Source organism: Schistocerca serialis, chromosome 3 (genome assembly GCF_023864345.2).
Source record: "Schistocerca serialis cubense isolate TAMUIC-IGC-003099 chromosome 3, iqSchSeri2.2, whole genome shotgun sequence".
Lineage (NCBI taxonomy): Eukaryota > Metazoa > Arthropoda > Insecta > Orthoptera > Acrididae > Schistocerca > Schistocerca serialis.
This window is the reverse complement of record NC_064640.1, coordinates 663,427,161-663,447,878: the sequence shown is the minus strand read 5'-3', so window position 1 is coordinate 663,447,878 and position 20,718 is coordinate 663,427,161. Positions and strand designations below refer to the sequence as shown.

Genomic DNA, 20,718 nt, shown 5'->3' with positions numbered 1-20,718 from the left:
TGCTTCCATGCCACAATGCATCGCCACTGTTATCTGTGCCAAAAGTGGACATACTGGCTATTAGTAGGTGTCATAATGTTCTGGATGATCAGTGTATGAAATAGAGTGGGAACTGTGTTCTTCACCATACACAACAGGAAGATACCATGGTTTGCTAGGTATGGAGGGTAAAACAGATGGGTAAAGCATGAGAACAGTGTAACAAAAATGTCCAAATACTAAACAGTTCCTTTATTGGAAAATAAACAGGCACAATTAATTGCATTACAAGGGTAATTTTCCACAAAAAGATCTATGAACAAAAACTCTTATTGAATCAGTTCAGTAAACCCCATTACACCTGTAGATGTTATGAGTACATATGAAGGGTGCACTCAGATTTTTTAAAACAACTTTAGAAACACTTTTAATGCTCTTGAAGTATGGTAAATGGAGAAAGTCTAACATAGTGATCAAGGAAATATGCACATACAAAGAAATGAACATGGAGGCACTGTAGGTGAAGCTAATCTATTAAAGCTGGGGATTTCAGTTTTGAACAGCCACAAATATGCTGCTACAGTGGTGTGTATATAGTTCACAAAAAGAGGTTGGATTTTGCCACACTTGCCATAGTTTAATAGGGTCCATGAAGCAGATACTTCATGCTCAGGATGTGAGACAATGAGGTGGGAGCTGAATAATGTTTCCCTAAAGTATGGAATCAGTCTCAACTATTAGTTCTCTGTAGACATCACAGGAGCCCGCAATGTTGTTTGCTTTATAGACATACAAAACCAACCCACCATTGATGCCTTGATGGGCTGTGAGTCTATCTGACAGCTGCTAAGTTCTGATAATGAAATATCTTGAACATAAACTTAACAGCAAAGGAACATTAAACGGCTTCATTCATTGAGTAGCCAGCTTGGTGTTGGCATGGGAAGTGCCAGGAGTTGGGGACACTTCTTGTAGCATGCTTTAGGGAAAAACCTCATGCACTGTAGCAAAGAGCCACATGGCAGAGAAAACTTGGCTTTGGATACATATATTTCACAAGCAGTTTTTTGCCAAGTGACATGTTACCCGATAAAGCACAAGATTGTCTGCTAGAGCAGGCATGAACGCATAGCATCATGTGGCCATAGTAACATTTCTTGTTCAATACATACTTGAAAAAATATGTGGGAAAAGGCCTAAATTCCACCAGAATAGAATGTTTGTTTCCATCAACTTTCTGGGAAAAGTGAGAATCAAAAATGTATCATTGTCAGCTAAGGGACCCTGGAAATGACTGATTAAAAAGTTATAAGTGAAAATGTGAAAATTTCAAATTTATCATTGGTTTGTGGGTGATTGTAGAAATCAAAATAGACAACAATTTATCCCAGTTGCTTAAAGTGGCATATCTCTAGCTGTTATACATTGATGACACTGTCATACTAACTTCTATCACACGCATTTACACAACCTTAAAGTTGTTCAAACAGTATTACAGTCACTGAGAATTCTTGTCATGAGATTCTCTTCAGTCTTGACTTGTGTCCTGCACATACAACATTTCACACTATCCAGCAACATGAAATCAAATTAGGTCAAATCAGGTGAATAAGCTGGTCATGAATAGGACTAGCTCTTCTTTTCTACTTCAGGAAAAACCCAACATAGGTGTTCAATCAATTAAGAGTTGATTGAAAGTTCCTCATGTAATCAAACAAGGTGTGCTTCTTCCAGACTGGAAGTCTGTACAGCTCATTGTCTTCCTTGTTCATTGTGTTTGGGTTCCACTTGCTTTGTTGCAGTTAACCAAAGGAACATGATGTGCAGCAGATTTCTCTCTCATGCTGGTAATGGCCCAGTACAATCTGTCAGCTTCCCTACTGTTTCCATTTGCTTGTCTGTACATGAAAATCCTATCAGCTAATTCTGTAACTGACTATAATGTCAATTCACTATGGCTTATCAACTATACCATTCAGTATATAAACATAGACTGCATTTTTACAGACCTTAACATCTAGATTGATCTTGTTCATGTAAACATACTCCATATACAGAATGTTAGTGGAGTTTCCTACCACATTCCCTCTGTTATATGGCTGCATGTTGGTCTGGTTTGAATTCCCTGCAATGTCAGCAAATATATACATGCTAAATAATTTTATTACATTATGTGAAATTTGATTTATAGATTCTTGTATTACAGTGACAGGGTAATCCTCTAATGTGTTGGACTTCATAACTTTGGATACAGTCATTTTCAGAGCAGGATTCCCTCTTCTAAATGGGTGCATTTAGCTTCTTCATCATCATTGAAAGACTTTATCACCATCATGGACAAAACTTGCGTGCTTCCTCTAGAGAGTATAAGGAATATTAGTAACATTTGATTGTGTCAGCTAGAATATTCTATTAGAGAAGTTAAATTTTTATGGAACATGTAGTTCATCACATATCTGGTTTAGTACTTATTTAAGAAAAAGAATAGAGAAAATTCCCCTGAGTTCCTAACTACAATCAAAGCCAAAAAGATTTACATGGAGGTGTTGCTTGAAGCAAAAAATTCAGCAAATGACAAAGCAGTACTTAATGCTGAAAGTAAAAACAAAGTATCTGGTAGGTTGTCAAAAAATAAACGGGAAAATAGAAACAGAACCATAGTAACTTACAGATGAAAGAAAAATGTAGGTTAGCAAATGATCTACAGAAACTAGCAAATTATGTGAATACTTTTCAAATACAGCAGAGGAACTACAGCAAAATTTTCCAAAATTGAACACTGTTCCAGTAAAAAAATATGCCACAAATATAAATATGCTGTTATCCACCACAAAGTATGGAGTCAGCAAAACAGTACAAAGATTAAAAGATAAGATGTTAGCAAGTACAAATGAAGTACCATAGCATTGAAGGAATGCATTGGCAATATACAAGCCCCCACTAACTGGCATAATAAATGATTTTTTCAGGTCAGGTAACTTTTCAGAATATCTGAAAAAGAGTTGTGGCTCTACTTAAGAAAGGTAATGCAAAGGGTATAAAAAACTACAGGCTAATTTTTCTAGTGTTGTCACCCTAAAAATAGTAGAATCCCTTGTTGCAAAAGTCAGGCTAATGATTTATTTAAATATATATACAAACTCCTTAGCAGAGCACAGTTTGGTTTCCATAATAGCAGAAATACTGAACCAGCAACAGCAGAGCTTACAAAAGTGGCACATGATGCAATAGACAAGGATGAATATGCCACAGGTGTATTTTTAGATCTATCAAAAGCCTTTGATACATCTGGCCATAAAATTCTACTAAATAACTAGAATCATTTGGAACAAGAGGAACCATCAGCACAGGCTTCAAGTAAACAAAAAATTCTTAGTGAAACATTTTTCCAAGTACATAATATAGGAGTCCCTAAGGGTGTCATATTAGGATCTATATTGTTTTTCATATACATCAGTGACTTTCCAGATAGTGTCACACATGGGGAAAAATTATATTTGCTGATGTCAGAAACACTGAAATCAAAGATAAAACACCACAACTTGTAGCAGAAAAAGCAAATGAAACCATAAGGATGTTTACAATTAGTCATCATGCAATAAACTTACACTGAACATTAAGACAACATACAGCATGAATTTTTACTTAAAAGATGGAAAATAAATCTGTCAGATGAAACGTGGATGAAAATGCCATAGATTGCACAGCAAACACAAAATTTTTAGGAGTTAATATTGACTGTCACTTAAAGAGGAATGAATACACAAGTACACTACCTCATGGTGGCTTGGAGAGTGTAGAAGTACATGTAGATGTAGATGCTATGCCCTTTGAATTGTGTCATTAGTATGTAACAGACAATGTCTTATAGTTACATACTGTTCCTATATGCACTCAATCTTTAGTTATGGAATCATTTTTTGGGGTTCCATACACAAAACATGGACACTGTCTTCAAATTACAGAAAAATTTTGTTAGAATAATAACTAAAAATAATAACTGAACTCCTGCAAAAGATCTCTCTAAACATTTGGGGTTTCTAACTGCACCTTGTCAGTTTGTCTACCAATCTGTTCTGCATATCAAAACAATCATCAGTAATTATCTCACTAATGGCAGCATTCATGGTAATGGAACAAGAGCCAGACTATACTCACATTTAGTATGATTAAATGAACAAGAAACACAAAACAGCATTTTCTACAAGGAGATTAAAGAAACAACTAAGCTCCAAACATTTAAAAAGTCAATTAAAGCATACATATTAAAAATTCATGCTACAAAATCAAGGACTATTAACACAGGGTAGGGATTGGTAACAAAATTGACATTATTTAATAATAAAGAATGACTATTTTGCAGTAATCTGTCATAGTTTAATTATTCATACTGTGAAATCCTATACCCAGGATCTGTGTTTGAAATATTCCCATTCCCATGAGGTCAACATCTCATGCATTGTGGTGAGGTATTGACTCAGCTTTTTCAGACAGGCCAAGCGGTAAATATAAGGAATTCAGTAGAATCATCAAGGTTCTGAGGCTAACAGACATATTTGTGTGTGTGTATGTGTGTGTGTGTGTGTGTGTGTGTGTGTGTGTGTGTGTATTTTTGATTCAATAATATCACTGTATGCATGAATTAGTTAATTTTTTTTAAAATATTGTCTCCTTTTTCAATTAAGATGACATGTCTGACATAATTTTGTAAATAATTTATGGAAGAATAAACAACTAATTACTAAATAACAAACTACCCCAGGCTCTTCAAGTTATACAAAGAGAGGCACTTCATCTGCATTGGTAGAAATTACAATGGGAGTGCCATAGGTTTGGTCATTGGCCACTACTGTTCTTGCTTTATGTTACTGATCTGCCATTTTATTTGAATTATGAAGCACAATTAATTATATTTGTTGATGAGACAGGCATTGTTGTAAAGCCAAGCCAAGAATCATCAACAGAGAAAATAGTGAATAACATTATTGTGAAAATTACTGACAGTTTTTGCACATATGAGCCGACTTAAAACTTCGAAAAAACACAGCTCATCCTGTTTTGTACTGTTAAAAGTATCTCATATTCTATTAATGTAGTAAACAAATAAAAAAAATAATAAATGAGGTAGAAATTTTTAAGTTCTTAGATGCGCATAGTGATAAAAACTTAAACTGGAAAAAACATGTTACCATTTATTAATGTAGCTACTTTGTTCACCAGTCAAGACTGAATACACTGCACCAGGTTTACAAGATTAATATTACGCAGGCATTATAATACAAAAACAGATTAGCATAAGTATGCATAATAAAACAGAACAAATTAGCAGAAATATAGCATAACACTTAATGACATATAGAGTGAGAAATTTTTAACAAGTACATGTGCACTCCATTTCACGTGGCAGTGCATTCTTTAGGGAGTCCAGTTTGCTGCTTCACTGTCAAAGAAATTATTTAAATTGTACAGTGGTTTTTGGCATAGATTTTGTGACATTTTTCCTTGAAATTTCACCAAGTCCAAGGACTGCATTTTAATATGTAGATGGTTGAACATTTTAATAGCTACTGTTGTAAAACTGTCCTGTGCCATAGAGAGTCGACAGCATGGGATGTCTTTGCCTTTCTTACTGTGCATGTTATAATTGTGGAAGTCACTCCTGTTGGTGACTGTTTCATGGTTTTCTTTCACATACATGAGAACATGTGAAGACCTATTGACTGAAAATCGTCATCATTCTAAGACATGTGATGGTGGGTTTGCAGTGGTTCATTTTTATTGCTGATGTTGTCATCCTTATTGCTTTTTTGCAGTAGTAGAATTCTCTTGCAACCTGTAGAGTGGCCCCATAGTAACAAGCCATAGCTGATATGGCTGTGTAACAGTGAATAATATACTGTCAGCAGATACTGATCAGTTCTCACATACTTCAGTTTCCTCAGTAGGTGCGTGACTCATGACAGTTTGTCATACACATGTGCATTGTGTTCTTGCCAGGTGAGTTTACTATCCACCACAAAACCCAGAAGCTTCACAGTTCCTGCACTTTTTAGGTAGGCTACATACTGGTTTTTGCATTTTTTTTCTTCACTTATTTTCATTTTGTTTATAACAAACCATTCCTTTGTAGCAACAAACAAACCATTTACTTCTTCTTGTGCCTTGCTGGCATCAATGCCTTTCAAGGACAGAGTTGTGTCATCTGTAAATTCCAAGTACTGTGCATGAGAGCTTAAATCATTTACAAATAGTAGGAACAGGAGGGGGCTCATTGCTAATCCCTGTGGCACACCATATTCCAACATCCATTCACTTGATAGTGCTCCTTTGACTGATACAACTTGCCTTCCATTTTCCAAATGAGAGATTGTTTTGGAGTACATTATGAGGAATGTAGTCAAATGCCTTACTAAGGTCAAAAAGTGTCAGTGCTACAGATTCTTTTTTTCCCAAAACTGTGCTTTGTTATAGTAACCAGATATAGTTGTGCTGTTGTTGTACTACAGTTGCCTTTCCAGAAACCATGCTGTGCATCTGTGAAGAGTTCATTGATTTCAAAGTAGTTTGATGTTTGGTCTTTCATAGCAATCTTAATGACTTCAGCAAAGACTGGAATGATTGAGACTGGTCTGAAGCTTGCTATCATGGCTGTGTCTCCCTTTTATAAACTGGTACTGTCTGTGCAAGTTTCAGAAAGTCTGTAAATATACCAGCAGTAAAACACTTATTAATTACCACAGTTATGGTTCAGCAATTTCATAGATAATTTTCTTGAGGACATTAGTAGATGTTCCATATATATCTTGAGTATCAGAAGGTTTATAAGACTTAACAATCTTTGTTATACCTTTTTTTTGTAATTCCCTCCAGCTCCTCATCATGTACCTATTGTCATTTATTACAGTAGCTGCAGGGTCTATAGTGAGGTCTGGGATTGTACTTACAGTGTTTTCCACAATTTCAGTAATAAAACTATTAAAGTCATCTGGACTAGACAAGCTTAAGGGAGAAGTGGTTTGCTTCCTGAGTTCATTGATCAGGTTCCAGGCTGCCTTGCAGGTTCAATGAACCTATCATTGCTTTTCTTTTTGGCTTCTTCTACATCCTTTCTTTAATGTCTTTTTTCTTGTAAATACCTGATATAGAACACTTCCTTTGCACTGGAATCTGTTGCTGTTTTGTAGTGATCATACAATAGTGGTATGATGCATTTTAATTTTTTCCGTTAATCAATACACCATTTTTTTTCTTTCACACTGTGGCTATGTTGTGAATGCTTAAAGAACATTTAGATACAGTCAAGTTTGGCTTTGATGATTTAGAAAACTCTTTAAAATTCATCAGTCACTGTCATTTCTTGCAATTCAGGCTGTCATCTTACTGCAGATACAGCTGTTTGAAAAGCGTTTAATGTTTCCATATTAATGACCTTTGTCAGGTAACAGCTGGTTGATTTTATCTCTTTTTGTATATAGTTCCATAATTAATGTGCTCAGAGATCAATGGGTCAACTGCAATCATCTTATAGTCTTATGTATTTAGATTTGTGATCACAGTGTAAAGGCAGGCAACACCTCTGGTTGGTAGATGGTTTGCTACAAATAGCCCGTAATTGGCTACCAGGTATATAAATTCCATCTCCTTAATGCTTTCTTCACCCAAGTGTACGTTAAAATCACCACACAATGCAATTTTAGATTTCAAGCACATTAAGTAGCACAGGCAAGATTCCATTTGGTTGAGAAAATTTTCAAATTTTCATTTGAAGAAAGGTATATTGAGACAACAATTATAGCAAGATCTCTAATAACTCAGCCAACTTTAAATCTGGGTCCACAGAGTAGCTTTTTAAATCAATTTCTTTTACACTGAATTTTCTGCTCCATATACAGATACACTGCCAAAGGAAGCAGCTGTTCTGTTACCAAGTTGAAGTATTCAGTACAGTTGTAGTACTCAGCTTCAGATGCTGATTTTTCACATAGATATAGCACATCTGGCTTCACTTCTTCTATAAAGAATGACTGCACATCAAGTTTAGCCCTAAGACGCTGTACATTGGCACTGCTTATAATTATAGGAGTGAAATTCTGGGTTGTATGTAAGCCATTTTCATTTAGTCACTCTTGGTACATGTTTATCATAGAGGAGCCTATTTCACAGGGATGTTGGTCATTCTTTGGAATAAAAAACCACTTTAATATTTTTGGGACATATAGTACTATCCATTACTTTATTTCTTAGCTCAAAGTCAACGCTAACTTTGAAACTGTTATTAAGCCCTTTAGTTTCTAGCTTCTCATCTGTACAGCTGTTATGCTTAGGAAATGTCTTTTGCAGGAACTAATGACTTCTTCTGGAGTTGTCCCACTTCTGACACTACTCAAATGAAACCAAGCTCTTTTTTACCACACAGCATTCTCAGTTCTACTCTTGTACCAACTATTGCTTTAGTCATGCATTTAATTTTGGCATTTCTAGATTCTTCTTAATTCTGTGATAGTGAATGTGCATTCCATTTGGCACTTCTTAGTGCATTTTTGTATTAATGCTCACCTTTTTCAGCCATAGTTTCAACACTGACAAACTGTACATTTCTTCTCCTTTTCTTGTACACTTCTTGAAAGAGTGCCTCTGAATTTTTTGGTGAGTTTTTGTCTGTGAGAGTTATGGGATTGTCAGGAATGTTTACATCAGGACACTGGTTTGTTTCTGCCTCATTAGATGATTTTCTATTTACATCTGGAGTGTATGTCACTGTACTAGTATCTTTTTGTGTGCTTGAGGAGACCTGCTAAAATGTTTAGACTCAGTCACTTTTGTTGCAGGAATATTTGTCAAATTTGTGGATATAGAATTGAGTAAGTTAACATATTTTGTATATTTTAATTCATTAATGTCATACAAGATAGTATTCTGAGGTAACTCCTCAATGAGGCAAAAAGTATTTTTTGCACAAAATAATCAGTACCATGTGTGAAGTCCTCACATGTACATTTTGCTGGCATCTCATTAAGCAGCTGGAAATATTAACCACAGCCTCACAGTACATTTATTCACTAATAAAATTTGTTATCAATGATCCATCTCAGTTTCAGAGTAACCAAGATATTCACAAGTACAACACGACAACTAAAAAATATCTGCATTACCCTTTAATGACTCTAAATTTGGCACAGAATATGGTGAACTATGTAGCTATAACACTGTTTCACAACCAAGCCCTGGAAATAAAATGCCTGACAGTGTGTAGAAGTGTTTTCATATATACATTAAAGATGTTTCTCCTTGACAACTCCTTCCTTACCACTGAGGAATTCTTAATATAAATAAATAGTCCTTAATACAGAAAAAAAATTGTAAATGGCCAGCATGTAGACATACAGATATTTATCATTTGTTTGAAATTGTGGTATGTTCTATATTTGTTCTGTCAACAGATTGCACATCATAACATTTATTGTGAGTGTAATCTATGGAACACATAACTACTTATCTAACTAACTAACTAGAGAGAAAGAATGCAGCATTAGCTTGTGAGTGGACAAGTCTAAGAAATGAGTTTGTCATACTATGAAATTTTGTTTCCCTTTACGTATTGCTGCAGTGATCATTGATGTCTTCAATGAGTTAATATAAAAGGGTCTTATATAATGACAATGGGGATACCAGACCATGCAGTATGACTACAGTACAGTGAAACCAATGGATACAACATACAATCCTGACTCCTATGTATTGTGGGTAGGCTGCAACAGCAACCACTATATACACCCCCCGCCCCCCAACACACACACACACACACACACACACACACACACACACACACACACACACACACACACACACACACACACACAAGCTTGAGGCACCATCTGTGGACAACATAGCACTGCCGCATGTGCAGTCTTTTGAAAGTATGCACACATGTCACTGCATTCCTCCTCCATTAGGGATCACAGATTCTTGAAATGTCCATGCTGTCCTCCTGGGTTGAAGAGCTTCAATTTCAGACATGTTCTGCACCCCCCCCCCCCACCCTTTCCCATAGCAAACCATATGGTAACACCAGTGATACTGGGGCTATTCCCATGTAAACTTTGGGTTTCGCCTCTGGTGACAGTGCTCGCAGTACAGATGATGTTGATCAACAGTTGCTCAGGAATGGGTGATGGAATCCCTGATGATGGTTTCAGAAGCAATAGAGAAAATGCTGGTTCAGCCACTGCAGATAAATGCCCTCACCCGTGCAGGAGTGGAGAACTGGTAGCAGCAGGTGATGTAATGCCCGATGTGGTGTGACATTAAGGAGTGCTCAGCCGTCCAGGCAAAGGCAAAACTGATCATGGTGCCTTGAGCAGAGGCCATCCTCCATGCAGATGTCACAGAATCCTCCATGCAGATGTCACAGAGATGCCGCTTCTGGAATCTGGCAATGACAGCTCGAATCCATTTAGGGTGATGTCCAAAACTGCACGCCCAGACAGCCACATCCAGTAGGAAGAGGAGTGGCAGCTGTATATGTTGATTCCAGGTGGAAGACATAGGAGGTGTAGTTGTGTCTTCAGCTGCACCCATCGAGTAGGTCCACTGGGCTCTTCTTGACGAATGGCATGAAATGGTATAAGGGGAGAAACTGATCTAAAGATACTTCTGACGAAGAGTTGGCAACACAATTTTTCATCTGAGCTTGGAACATCTGCAATAGGTGTTGCACCTCAACATTAGATTATGGATAGAATGGCGGGGTGAGGATGTGATGGATACCACAGGAATCACAAAATGCCACAAACTCTCGTGATGAAAATTGTGGACCATTATCAGACACTAATGTTGTGGACAAGTCTTCAAGTGAAGAAATTTTGGACAAGGCTGAGATGGTGGAAGTTGCAGATGCAAAACACAACAAATGACATACAGAAAATGAGAATATGTGTCAATGACCAACAGTTAATAAACATTGAGGGGCCAGGAAAATCCATTTGTATATCATCCCCTGCATGTAACAGCATCATCCAAGGGGACAACAACTCCAGGGAGCTGCTTGGTGCATCACACACTGTGAACATGAGGCAACCAGGCAGGTAACATCACCGTCTAACTGAGGCCAAAACATGAATCAATGGCCAATGCTTTTGTGGGTGATACACCCCAGTGGTCTGCATGTAATAAATGGAGAACCTCTGAATGAAGCACTGATGTGATCACTACCCAATGGGTCATGTGATCCATGTCTAAAAACAGAACACCATCCACAACAGAAAACTGATGTCAAAAGATGTAATAGTTATGGAGGGGGTTCAGACACATGAGAAGGTGGTGAATCAGGCCAGCCGTGTTATATGATTGTTATGACCTTCCACAAAATGGGATCTGAAGCTACAGTCTTCATGATCCATGTGTTAGTTACAGGAAAGCCACCAACCATCTGCTGTGTGGCGATATCAATAGGGAAACAAAGCAATTCCTTCTGATCAAATCCTGCGTCCAGACCGGCTGCAGTTGGGTCAAAGCATTGGCATTTGCGTGTTGCTTTGTAGGGTGAAAACGAATCTTGTAGTTGTAACATCAAAGGGAAAGAGCCCAATGTTGGATGCAATGTGCTGTTTTATCTGGTAATGACCCAGAAGGACTGACTAAGAAAACCAACAGTTTGAGATTGCTGACCAGGTGGAATTTGGTACCATAGAGAAAAACATGGAATTTCTTCACAGCATATACAATGGCCAAAGCTTCCTTTTATATCTGAGAGTACCTAGTTTGAACATGAGTCGGCATTTTACAGGCATATGCAGTAGGTCATTAGGAGGCATTGTGATATCTGTGAGCTAGTACTGCCCTCAACCCGTACTGTGAAGCGTCCACCACAGAGCCAAGTGGAGACTTGATTGGTACATCACTAAACAGGGCACAGACTACAACATGGTCTTAAGGGTGGAAAATGTGGTTTCACAAGCTGGCAGACAGTGAAACTAAGTGCCGCTGAGCAGCAACACATGTAACAGCTGTGCAATGTCGCTGCCCCAGGCAAACATTTATGGTAGTAGGCGACATTGCCTAGGAAAAAATTAAGTTCTTTGACTGATGTAGGGCATAGAAGTGACACAATAGCAGAAACATGTTGATTCAGGGATTTGAGAACTTGTGAGAAGTTTCAAATCCACAATAACTGACAGAAGGTTGAAAAAATTGACATTTTTCTAAATTACATTTCAGACAGGTCACTTATAGGACAGAAAAAAAAGAGTATGGAGATTTTGTAAATGCTACTCAGTGGAGGCATTAGAAACTATAATATCATCCAAATAGACACTGTAAGTAGTTCCAAAAAACTTTGAAAAATAGTGGGAAAACTGGTGACTCCAAAAGGTGACTGCACCGATTGGTACAGTCCAAAAGGGATATTGATAGCTAACAAACATTGTGACTCTGTATCTAAAGGGAGCTGTAAATAGGTATCCAACAAGCCAATTTTTGAGAAATACTGTCCATGTGATAACTTTGCAAAGAGTTCACCTGGGCGCCGCATTGGGTATGTATCCACTATTGATGTGCGTTCACATAAACTTTAAAATTGCCACAGAGGCATAACCAGCCTGATGGTTTTTTTACTGAGGGAGTAGACCATTCACTTGATGCAATAAGCCCAACAATGCAGGGTTCTGTGAAGTGATCTAATTCATCTTTGACTTGTTCCGTGAGTGACACTGGAAACAGACAGGCCTAGAGAAAATGAGGCCGAGCATAAGATTTCATGGCAATGTGCACTTGAAGATCATTGGCACACCTCAATCCAGGAAAGAACAGAGAGGAAACCCCAGAACGTAATGCATCTAACTGTGTATCTGGCCCTTGTTCTGACACTAAATTCACTTCATCTGAAATGGTTAAACCAAACAACTTAAAAGCATCTAATCCAAAAAGATTCTCTGTACATACATTATTTACAGCAAGAAATGTAAGTGACTGGACTACTGATTTGTAGGTCACTGGGGCAGAGAATTGGCGAATTGGCCGAGAATAGAAATACTCTATTTATTGTAATTTACTAACTTTTGTGACACAGGAAGAAGCAGAGGAGAGCCCAAGTCCATAGAAGTTTGTGAGTTTATCGAGGTTACTGCAGCTCCTGTATCTACTTGTATGAGCAGAACTTTACAAAAAACCATAACATCAATGAAAATTTTGTTTAGCAGAACAGAAATAGCTGATACATTATTTACGTACTTATCCACATCAGGATCGTTGTGCAGGATTTTTGCATTACAAACAGAAGCTATATGATCTTTTTTGTTGCAGTTATGACAGGTAGCCCAGCATTTTGGGCAGTCTGGGCACTCATGGTTAATGAAACAACAAGGGTAGGATGGGAGCGTGGAACACATACACTGCTGTTCACTGGCCTGTTTACTTTGTTGTGCGGCTGCTGTTGGGAGTGAGGCTGGCCACGTTGATGCTATGATCATGTGTGGACCACCACAACTGGGCCTTCCACCTGTGAGGTATCTGGAGCTTGGTGTGGAGGAGAGGGTTGGAGTGCTGATACCTCACACTATAACTCAGTTTGGTCACCCACAGCTCATGACACCTCGAACAGCTGTGCAATAGCTAAAACCTTGGAGAGGGATGGATAAGACATAAAATGACGATGATGACTTAACCCATAGAGTTCAGCCACCCAGGCTCAATAGCATTGATGTGGTTGCTTCCCATGGTGGTAAAACTCAACACAGGATGCAATAATATGGATGAGCTTACAGTAGTATTTTGAAAGAAGGTCACACATTTGGCAAAACATTAAATAAGACTGATCCTGTAAAGATGTGTCTTGACATAGGACTCGATACTCTATTGGCAAAATCCATGAAAGGAACATAATATGGCATCAGTAATCCCCAGAGCTTGAAAGTGTTGCTGCAGAATTTCTTGTGTGCATCCCATTTATCAACAGACTCATTGTATGTAGAAAAGGCAGGTGGATAAATCAAAAGGACTGTTGGGGGAAAAACAGCAGGCCACACAGACTAAGGAGCTTGTCAACTACGCAATACAGAAGCTAGTGATTGAGGTACCTGAATTTCATTGTCCAGGGCCTGTGATTGATGGTGCAACACCATGGTGAATGATTCTTGCTGTTCGACCAACCGAGGTAAATTGTCCTCCATAATATTATCAGACATTGTGAGAATAAACAGAGCACCAACCAGAGTAGAAATTTGTGTGGAGAACAAGACCACACTCCTCACCTGTCATGTTGTAATTAGGTATAAATACAACATGACCTGTAGACTGAACACAACTTTATTACATGGAAGTGTACCCAAAGATCTGTAATAATACACATAGAGAACTGAGGACGAACATAGCTCATCAAACCTTAAATAGATTGGGTTCCATTGCACACTCTGACGATGATCTCTCTCTCTCTCTCTCTCTCTCTCTCTCTCTCTCTCTCTCTCTCTCTCTCTCACACACACACACACACACACACACACACACACACACACACACACACGTGCACACATCTGAGCCACCCTGCACACACATACGCACATGTGCACACATGTCTGAGGCACCCTCTGCGAACTATATAGCTCTGCTGCACTCGCAGCCTTTTGAAAGTACACACACACGTCACTGCAGTATCAAATATAGTTAATCAGCAACTTGTTCACAGGCCTTGCAACTTATGCCATTGTCCAATGGAATTAAACATTATGCTGTGAAACACATAACCTTGCCTCTGTAAAGTGATATCTAGACCAAAATTTTGAATTATTTGTAAGTTGTGTACAGTGCTCAAATTACTTTTTGAATTGCATCTGTTTTATTCCTTGTTTTCACAGTTAAGAATGATATCAGATTCAGAATTGTTTCTGTAGAAAAGAAAAAATATTCTATTTGGATATGGTAGATAATCTTTAAAGTGTCTAGATTAGTGTTTAATCACAATAAGAAAGAGTACAATCATTTTAAAAAAATAATTCATCACATTCATGTGCAGGCCAAGAAATTTAGTGTCCTGATCTGAGTTAATGCTGTTTCTGTTATTATGATAAATTCATGCAGATATTTGCTTCATACAAATACATATTTTGGCTTTGTGCTGCCGGAGATCATTAGATATACAGTTAGGGAATCAAACATTAAACTTCCGCAATTTCTGATTTTGGCTAATTGGATTCTTCGAGTCAAAAGCTACTGAACCAGTTGTAAACATCAGATAAATCTTATTTTTTCTCTTTTTAGGAAGCAGCACATGACTAACCATGTCAAATTTTTTAGAATGGTCAAGAAATATGCCTGGAGCAAGCTGCTTTTGCTCTATTAAAAAGAATTGTCAAGAAAAAAATGCAAAAGAGATGTTTGTGAAATCTAATGGCAGTTTGTGGTATTGGCAGCTGGGTGTTGCACCACAGTTTTCATTGTTGCATTTTTATTTGAGAAGTTTAGAAGGGAACTATTGCTACCTTGACACCTCACTCTTCCGTGTGCCATACCAATAAGTTCTGTTTCAACACAGGTTTTTTGTTGGAGTATGTGCAGATTGCCACACATAGGAACTACTAAAATCAGACTTAAAATATAAGAAAGCAAAATACTGGACATGCAAACATTTGCCATCAGCCAACAGGAATGCTGAAACATCACATAAGAGCAATACTCCTTATACAAAAAAAAAAAAATGTGAAGGTGCAAAGTCACACAAATATTATAGACTTGCAAAAAATAATATAAATCATATGCCATTTTCATGTGGCTAGGTTCTTCTTACCTTCTTAGATGCACGAAGAAACATCTTAAGGATATTCTTGCTTAATTTCTGAATCTGAAAACTAAAACAGAGAGCAATCAAAAATAAATTAGAAAATCACATTACATAGCCGGTTCTAGAGTTGTTATATTCTGATTAAAGATGTTAACTGAAAAAGTTTCTTCATAGCAAATGGCTCATTAATGTGTAGAATGTAAGTATTTTTTGATCAACTGCTTCTGTCTTTGAACTAACATGTGTGCAGCAATCAAAACAATTACAGAATCAGTCATTATAGCCTGCTGCAGCCTTGGGAAATGTATCTGTGTGTGACAACATGCACAACAATACTTGTATGTTGCTACAAGAAGTGGAAAAGATCATTTTACTCACCTGAAGTCATTAACCAGACAAATGAGAAATAAGGGTCTGTTTATATAGAAACCTGGAGCTCAGAGATTCACTAGTGCTCCAGAATGAAGTTTGGAAGGTAGGATATGAGGTACTAGCAGAAGTAAGGCTTTGATGTTGCATCATGAGTCATTATTGGGTGGCTCTGTTGGTAGAGCACCTAACCGCAAAAGGCAAAGATCCCAAGTTCTAGTCTCAGTCTAGCGCACAGTTTCAATCTGCCATGAACCTACCCACTAGTGTTTGTTTCCGCTTCAAAACATTAGCTCAGTGTCATTGCTTCATAAAATAGAGATCACAAGTTTGAATGATTGTGGATTTTGCCATTGCTGTGCATATCCAGTATAGTGAAAACATTGAATGATAGTTGTGATTAATAGTGAAGTAAAAGGGAGTGTAACTTAGACTTACAAACTACTAATAAGGTGGTTGTATGGCTAAGAGACGTCAAAATGTAGTATAAATGTCACTTTACTGAGCACTGAACCAACTTTACTCACCCCACCCCAAGACAATAATGATTATTACCTTCTGTTGACAGTTCATTGTTGTCATTATTGCTATCTGTATTCTGCAGTACGGTAACATAAACAACAAAATGTGTTGTTGAGTAAAATAGAGGGAAACCCACTGATGATGGTGTAACATCACTGGGTGAAGAGAGGAAAAAGCAAGACATTGTTTACGGTCCATGGTAGCATCTTCTAAACATATTTATTGTTCAAGCAAACACAGGCACAGATATCCACCTCTCTTATACAAAAGCCATCTCAGGAGGAATATAAAACAATATCACTGTACTGGTCAGTTTTGAGTGCTATATGCAGGACACTTATTGGTTGGTTGGTTGTTTGGTTGGTTGGATGATTAAAGGGGCCAAGTACTAGGTCATCAGTCCCACACCTATTAGTGGACATTAATAGGGGTGAATCCATCCTTCATCTTTATGACAACTTGAACTCTACTGAGAACACTTTCAGTGACGTATCTGAATGTCTGTGGAGGATTGGCAGTCTGTTCTTCCTCAAGAGCTGAAACCAGAGAAGATTGTGATGTTGGATGCTGGGCTCTGGAACAAAGTTGATGTTCTAATTCATCCCAAACAGGTTCCATTAGGATCAGATCAAGATTCTGGTCAGGCCAGCCTGTTTCAGGAATGTTACTTTCCAAAATCAATCCTCACAGATGTTGCTTTATGACATGGTGCTTTGTCATGTTGATACAAGCAGTCATCATCTACAAACTGTTCGTCTACTGTACATAGTTCATAATCAGACTAAGAACAGCCGACCAGTTGCAAAGGATAAAGTAATCTTTACCTAGGTTTCAATAGATATAAATCTATCTTCTTCAAAAGACGGCAGTATTATAACATGAAGTGATATGTCCTTATCGTTTAGGCAAACATCCGCATAGTTACATTAATCATATAAAATATAGCCCTGAAAACAGGGTTTGTCAAACAAATAAAATAGGTACATAGAAGTTGCAGAGCTTAGGCGCTTAGGCGCTCTGCAACTTCTATGTACCTATTTTATTTGTTTGACAAACCCTGTTTTCAGGGCTATATTTTATATGATTAATGTAACTATGCGGATGTTTGCCTAAACGATAAGGACATATCACTTCATGTTATAATACTGCCGTCTTCTGAAGAAGATAGATTTATATCTATTGAAACCTAGGTAAAGATTACTTTATCCTTTGCAACTGGTCGGCTGTTCTTAGTCTGATTTACGTGGAACCGTTGCTGTAGCGCAGCTATGTTTAAAGTACTGATAGTTCATAATGCTGTAAAATTTGTTCATGTCCTTCCACATTTAGTGTTTTCTGAAGTGCTACAAGGGTGCTACACCCTGATCATGGAAAACAACCCCATCCCATAACACCACTTCCTCCATACTTCACTGTTGGCACTACACATGATGGCAGGTTATGTTCTCCAACAATTTGCCAAACCCAAACCCGCCCATTAGATTGCTACAGCAAATATCACTCCAAATCACTCATTTCCAGCCATCCACCATCCAGTGGCTTTGCTCCTTACACTATCTCAAGCATTGCTTTCTTTTTGTGGCTTATGAGGAGCTGCTCAACCATTGTACTCCATTAGTTTTAACTTCCTACACATAGTCATTATGTTACTTGGACTGGTCATGAGTGATTCCTTCCACTGATTTCATACAATTTTTTGCAACAACTCACCACAATGCTCGATGGTCCCTGTTCATCAGCACATAAGATATGCTTGGTCTTGGTGTAACTGTGGTTGTTCCTCCACACACCACCAACAGTTGACTATGGCAGCTTTACAAAGGTTGAAATGTCCTGATGGATTTGTTATTGAGGTGACATCCAATGGCTAGTCCATGTTCGAAGTCACTGACTCACCTGACTGATCTATTCTGCTGTCACTGCTTCTCTACTGGTAACACAATACTTCCCATCTCCTTCTATACTAGTGGGCCCACCTCTCATGATGTCTAGTGGTCATTTCCACATTACATGGGGATGTCTGGGTACTTTTGACCAGTTAGTGTACAACACTAGATTAATGGTTTCAATGAATAATAATCATCTTCAGATTCAGTCATTATGGCAAAAATTTAGCACAGTAGTACAGAGACAAGCATCTACACATGCTCATGAGCAGCTAACAGTGGTAAATTTTGACATGATAGAAGTATATGCAAATGTTTAATGCTATACTTCCATATTAATTCTGCAGAAAAGTGAATGTATCTGAAAATAATAATGATTTATTGAGACTAGCAATCCAGTATTGTATAGAGTGATTAAGACTGGTATATAAAGTTTTATTATATGATTTCTTGTCTGAGTATCTAATTGCTTTTACTGGTGTGGATTGTTAAACAGAATATCAATGATTAATGTCATATGCATACACTGTCTAACTGTACAGTAATTGCGGGGTAGATACACTTCACTATATGTTGAACAATAATTAACTGAGAATAATTTCCCAGGAAGAAGAATAAGATGTTATGATATAATGTCCTGTTGACATCATACATATTAAGCACAAGCTTAGATTTGACAAGAATATGGAAGAAAAATTGCTTTGCCCTTACAAAAAAATCATCCTAGCATTCACCTTAGTTAATTTAGAGAAACCAAAGGATGGCCAGATGGGGATTTGAACTAATAATTTTCCAGACAGATTAAAATATACCGTTGCTGAGTTGATCTACAAATAAAGTGTGATTCCAAAGATGTCAATAATACTGGTCAGAATATCCCTACATAAGTTTCCAAAATTTTGAGACAGTAATGAATACAACATTAGTCCCCCACTTGTACAATACTGGAATACTCAGCCAAACAGTTAGGTTTGTAAAAGAGTTGGCCCTCTGAGAGAGCTATTTGTACATGCATGTACATCGTTTACAAAAATTAAATGATTACATAAAACTAGTTGGAGTTTACTTCAGGTTATGAAAGGCATTTGAATATCATTCATGAGATGCTATTTGAAATGTAACAATTTTTGCCATACAAAATGTTTAGGATCTGCCTGGTTTAGTTGTTATTTGAAAAAAATATGCAGGAAAACTATACTATGCTATTTAGTTTTTCTATGGAAGGATACCATTGCACCTGCATGGAGAAAATTATGAGTATTCCACAGGATTCAATAACTGGTTCTTTGCTATTTTTACTTTATGTGAATGATATACTTTTTGATTGGAGTCAGGAAGGAAACAGCTTTTTTTGCAAATGATGTAAGTATTGTTCTAAATAATGATGTATCAACAGAATATTTAAGAACTAGTTTTTAGTGGAAGTGCTGAACTAATAAGACAGCTGTCTTACTATCAGGTCATTTTCTTAAAGAATGATAACTGCAATACCACAACTCATAAATACAGTGTTAGCAGAAGCCATCTGCTTTTGGGCTCCAAGTAAAATTAGTAAATATCTATAAGAAAATAATGGAAAGTGTCATAAGTGAATTATGTATTGACAAACTACGATGATTACAAATGCTACCACATTTCAAATTTTAGCAGAGCTATAATTTCATTATTGAGCTCCTAATTATCACTGATGAATTTTTTTACTGTAAAATTAAAGCAATAGATCCCCACTTGCAATCAATATTTAATGTAGAAAATGTTATTACTTATATAAGTAAGAATTTAAATGTTACATACATTATTCAGAAGGCAGCTTCACCTCCATTCAAGAGCACTGTATGTGATTTGACTGAAGTTAATTAAGTTGCCAGCTGTGCCATCATTCTGTGACCTCTGCCACATGATAAATGGATGAGATATGGACAGTCAAGTTCCACGCTTCTTTCAAGGGCAGTAACTTCTTTCTACTGTGGCACATGTTAGTGAGCAATAAGCCCATTAAAATTTATTCATAATACATTCTGAGCATTTGGAATTTTTATGCTTTCAAAATAAAAATATTGAAAACATTATTTTTTCTTTATCATTAATCTATAGTTTGCTGACTTAAATGTTGAAATGTGTAAAATGGAGCTTGCACATTATAATTTCAATTATCTTTATGTGTAAGTGTTACAGGAAAACCATCAGCTTCTG

General features: G+C 37.2%; 1 protein-coding gene across 1 annotated transcript in view; it reads right to left on the bottom strand.

Moving 5' to 3' along the window:
• Positions 1–20,439, bottom strand: part of LOC126470544 (sarcosine dehydrogenase, mitochondrial) — a 263,068-nt gene extending 242,629 nt beyond the window's left edge. The window contains exons 1-2 of the mRNA XM_050098476.1: positions 20,320–20,439; positions 15,755–15,815 (exon numbers count right to left, since the gene is read on the bottom strand). Coding sequence (XP_049954433.1) covers positions 15,755–15,778 — 24 coding nt within the window. The 5' untranslated portion in view covers positions 15,779–15,815; positions 20,320–20,439. The remainder of the gene's footprint in view (positions 1–15,754; positions 15,816–20,319) is intronic.
• Positions 20,440–20,718: the final 279 nt, after the last annotated feature.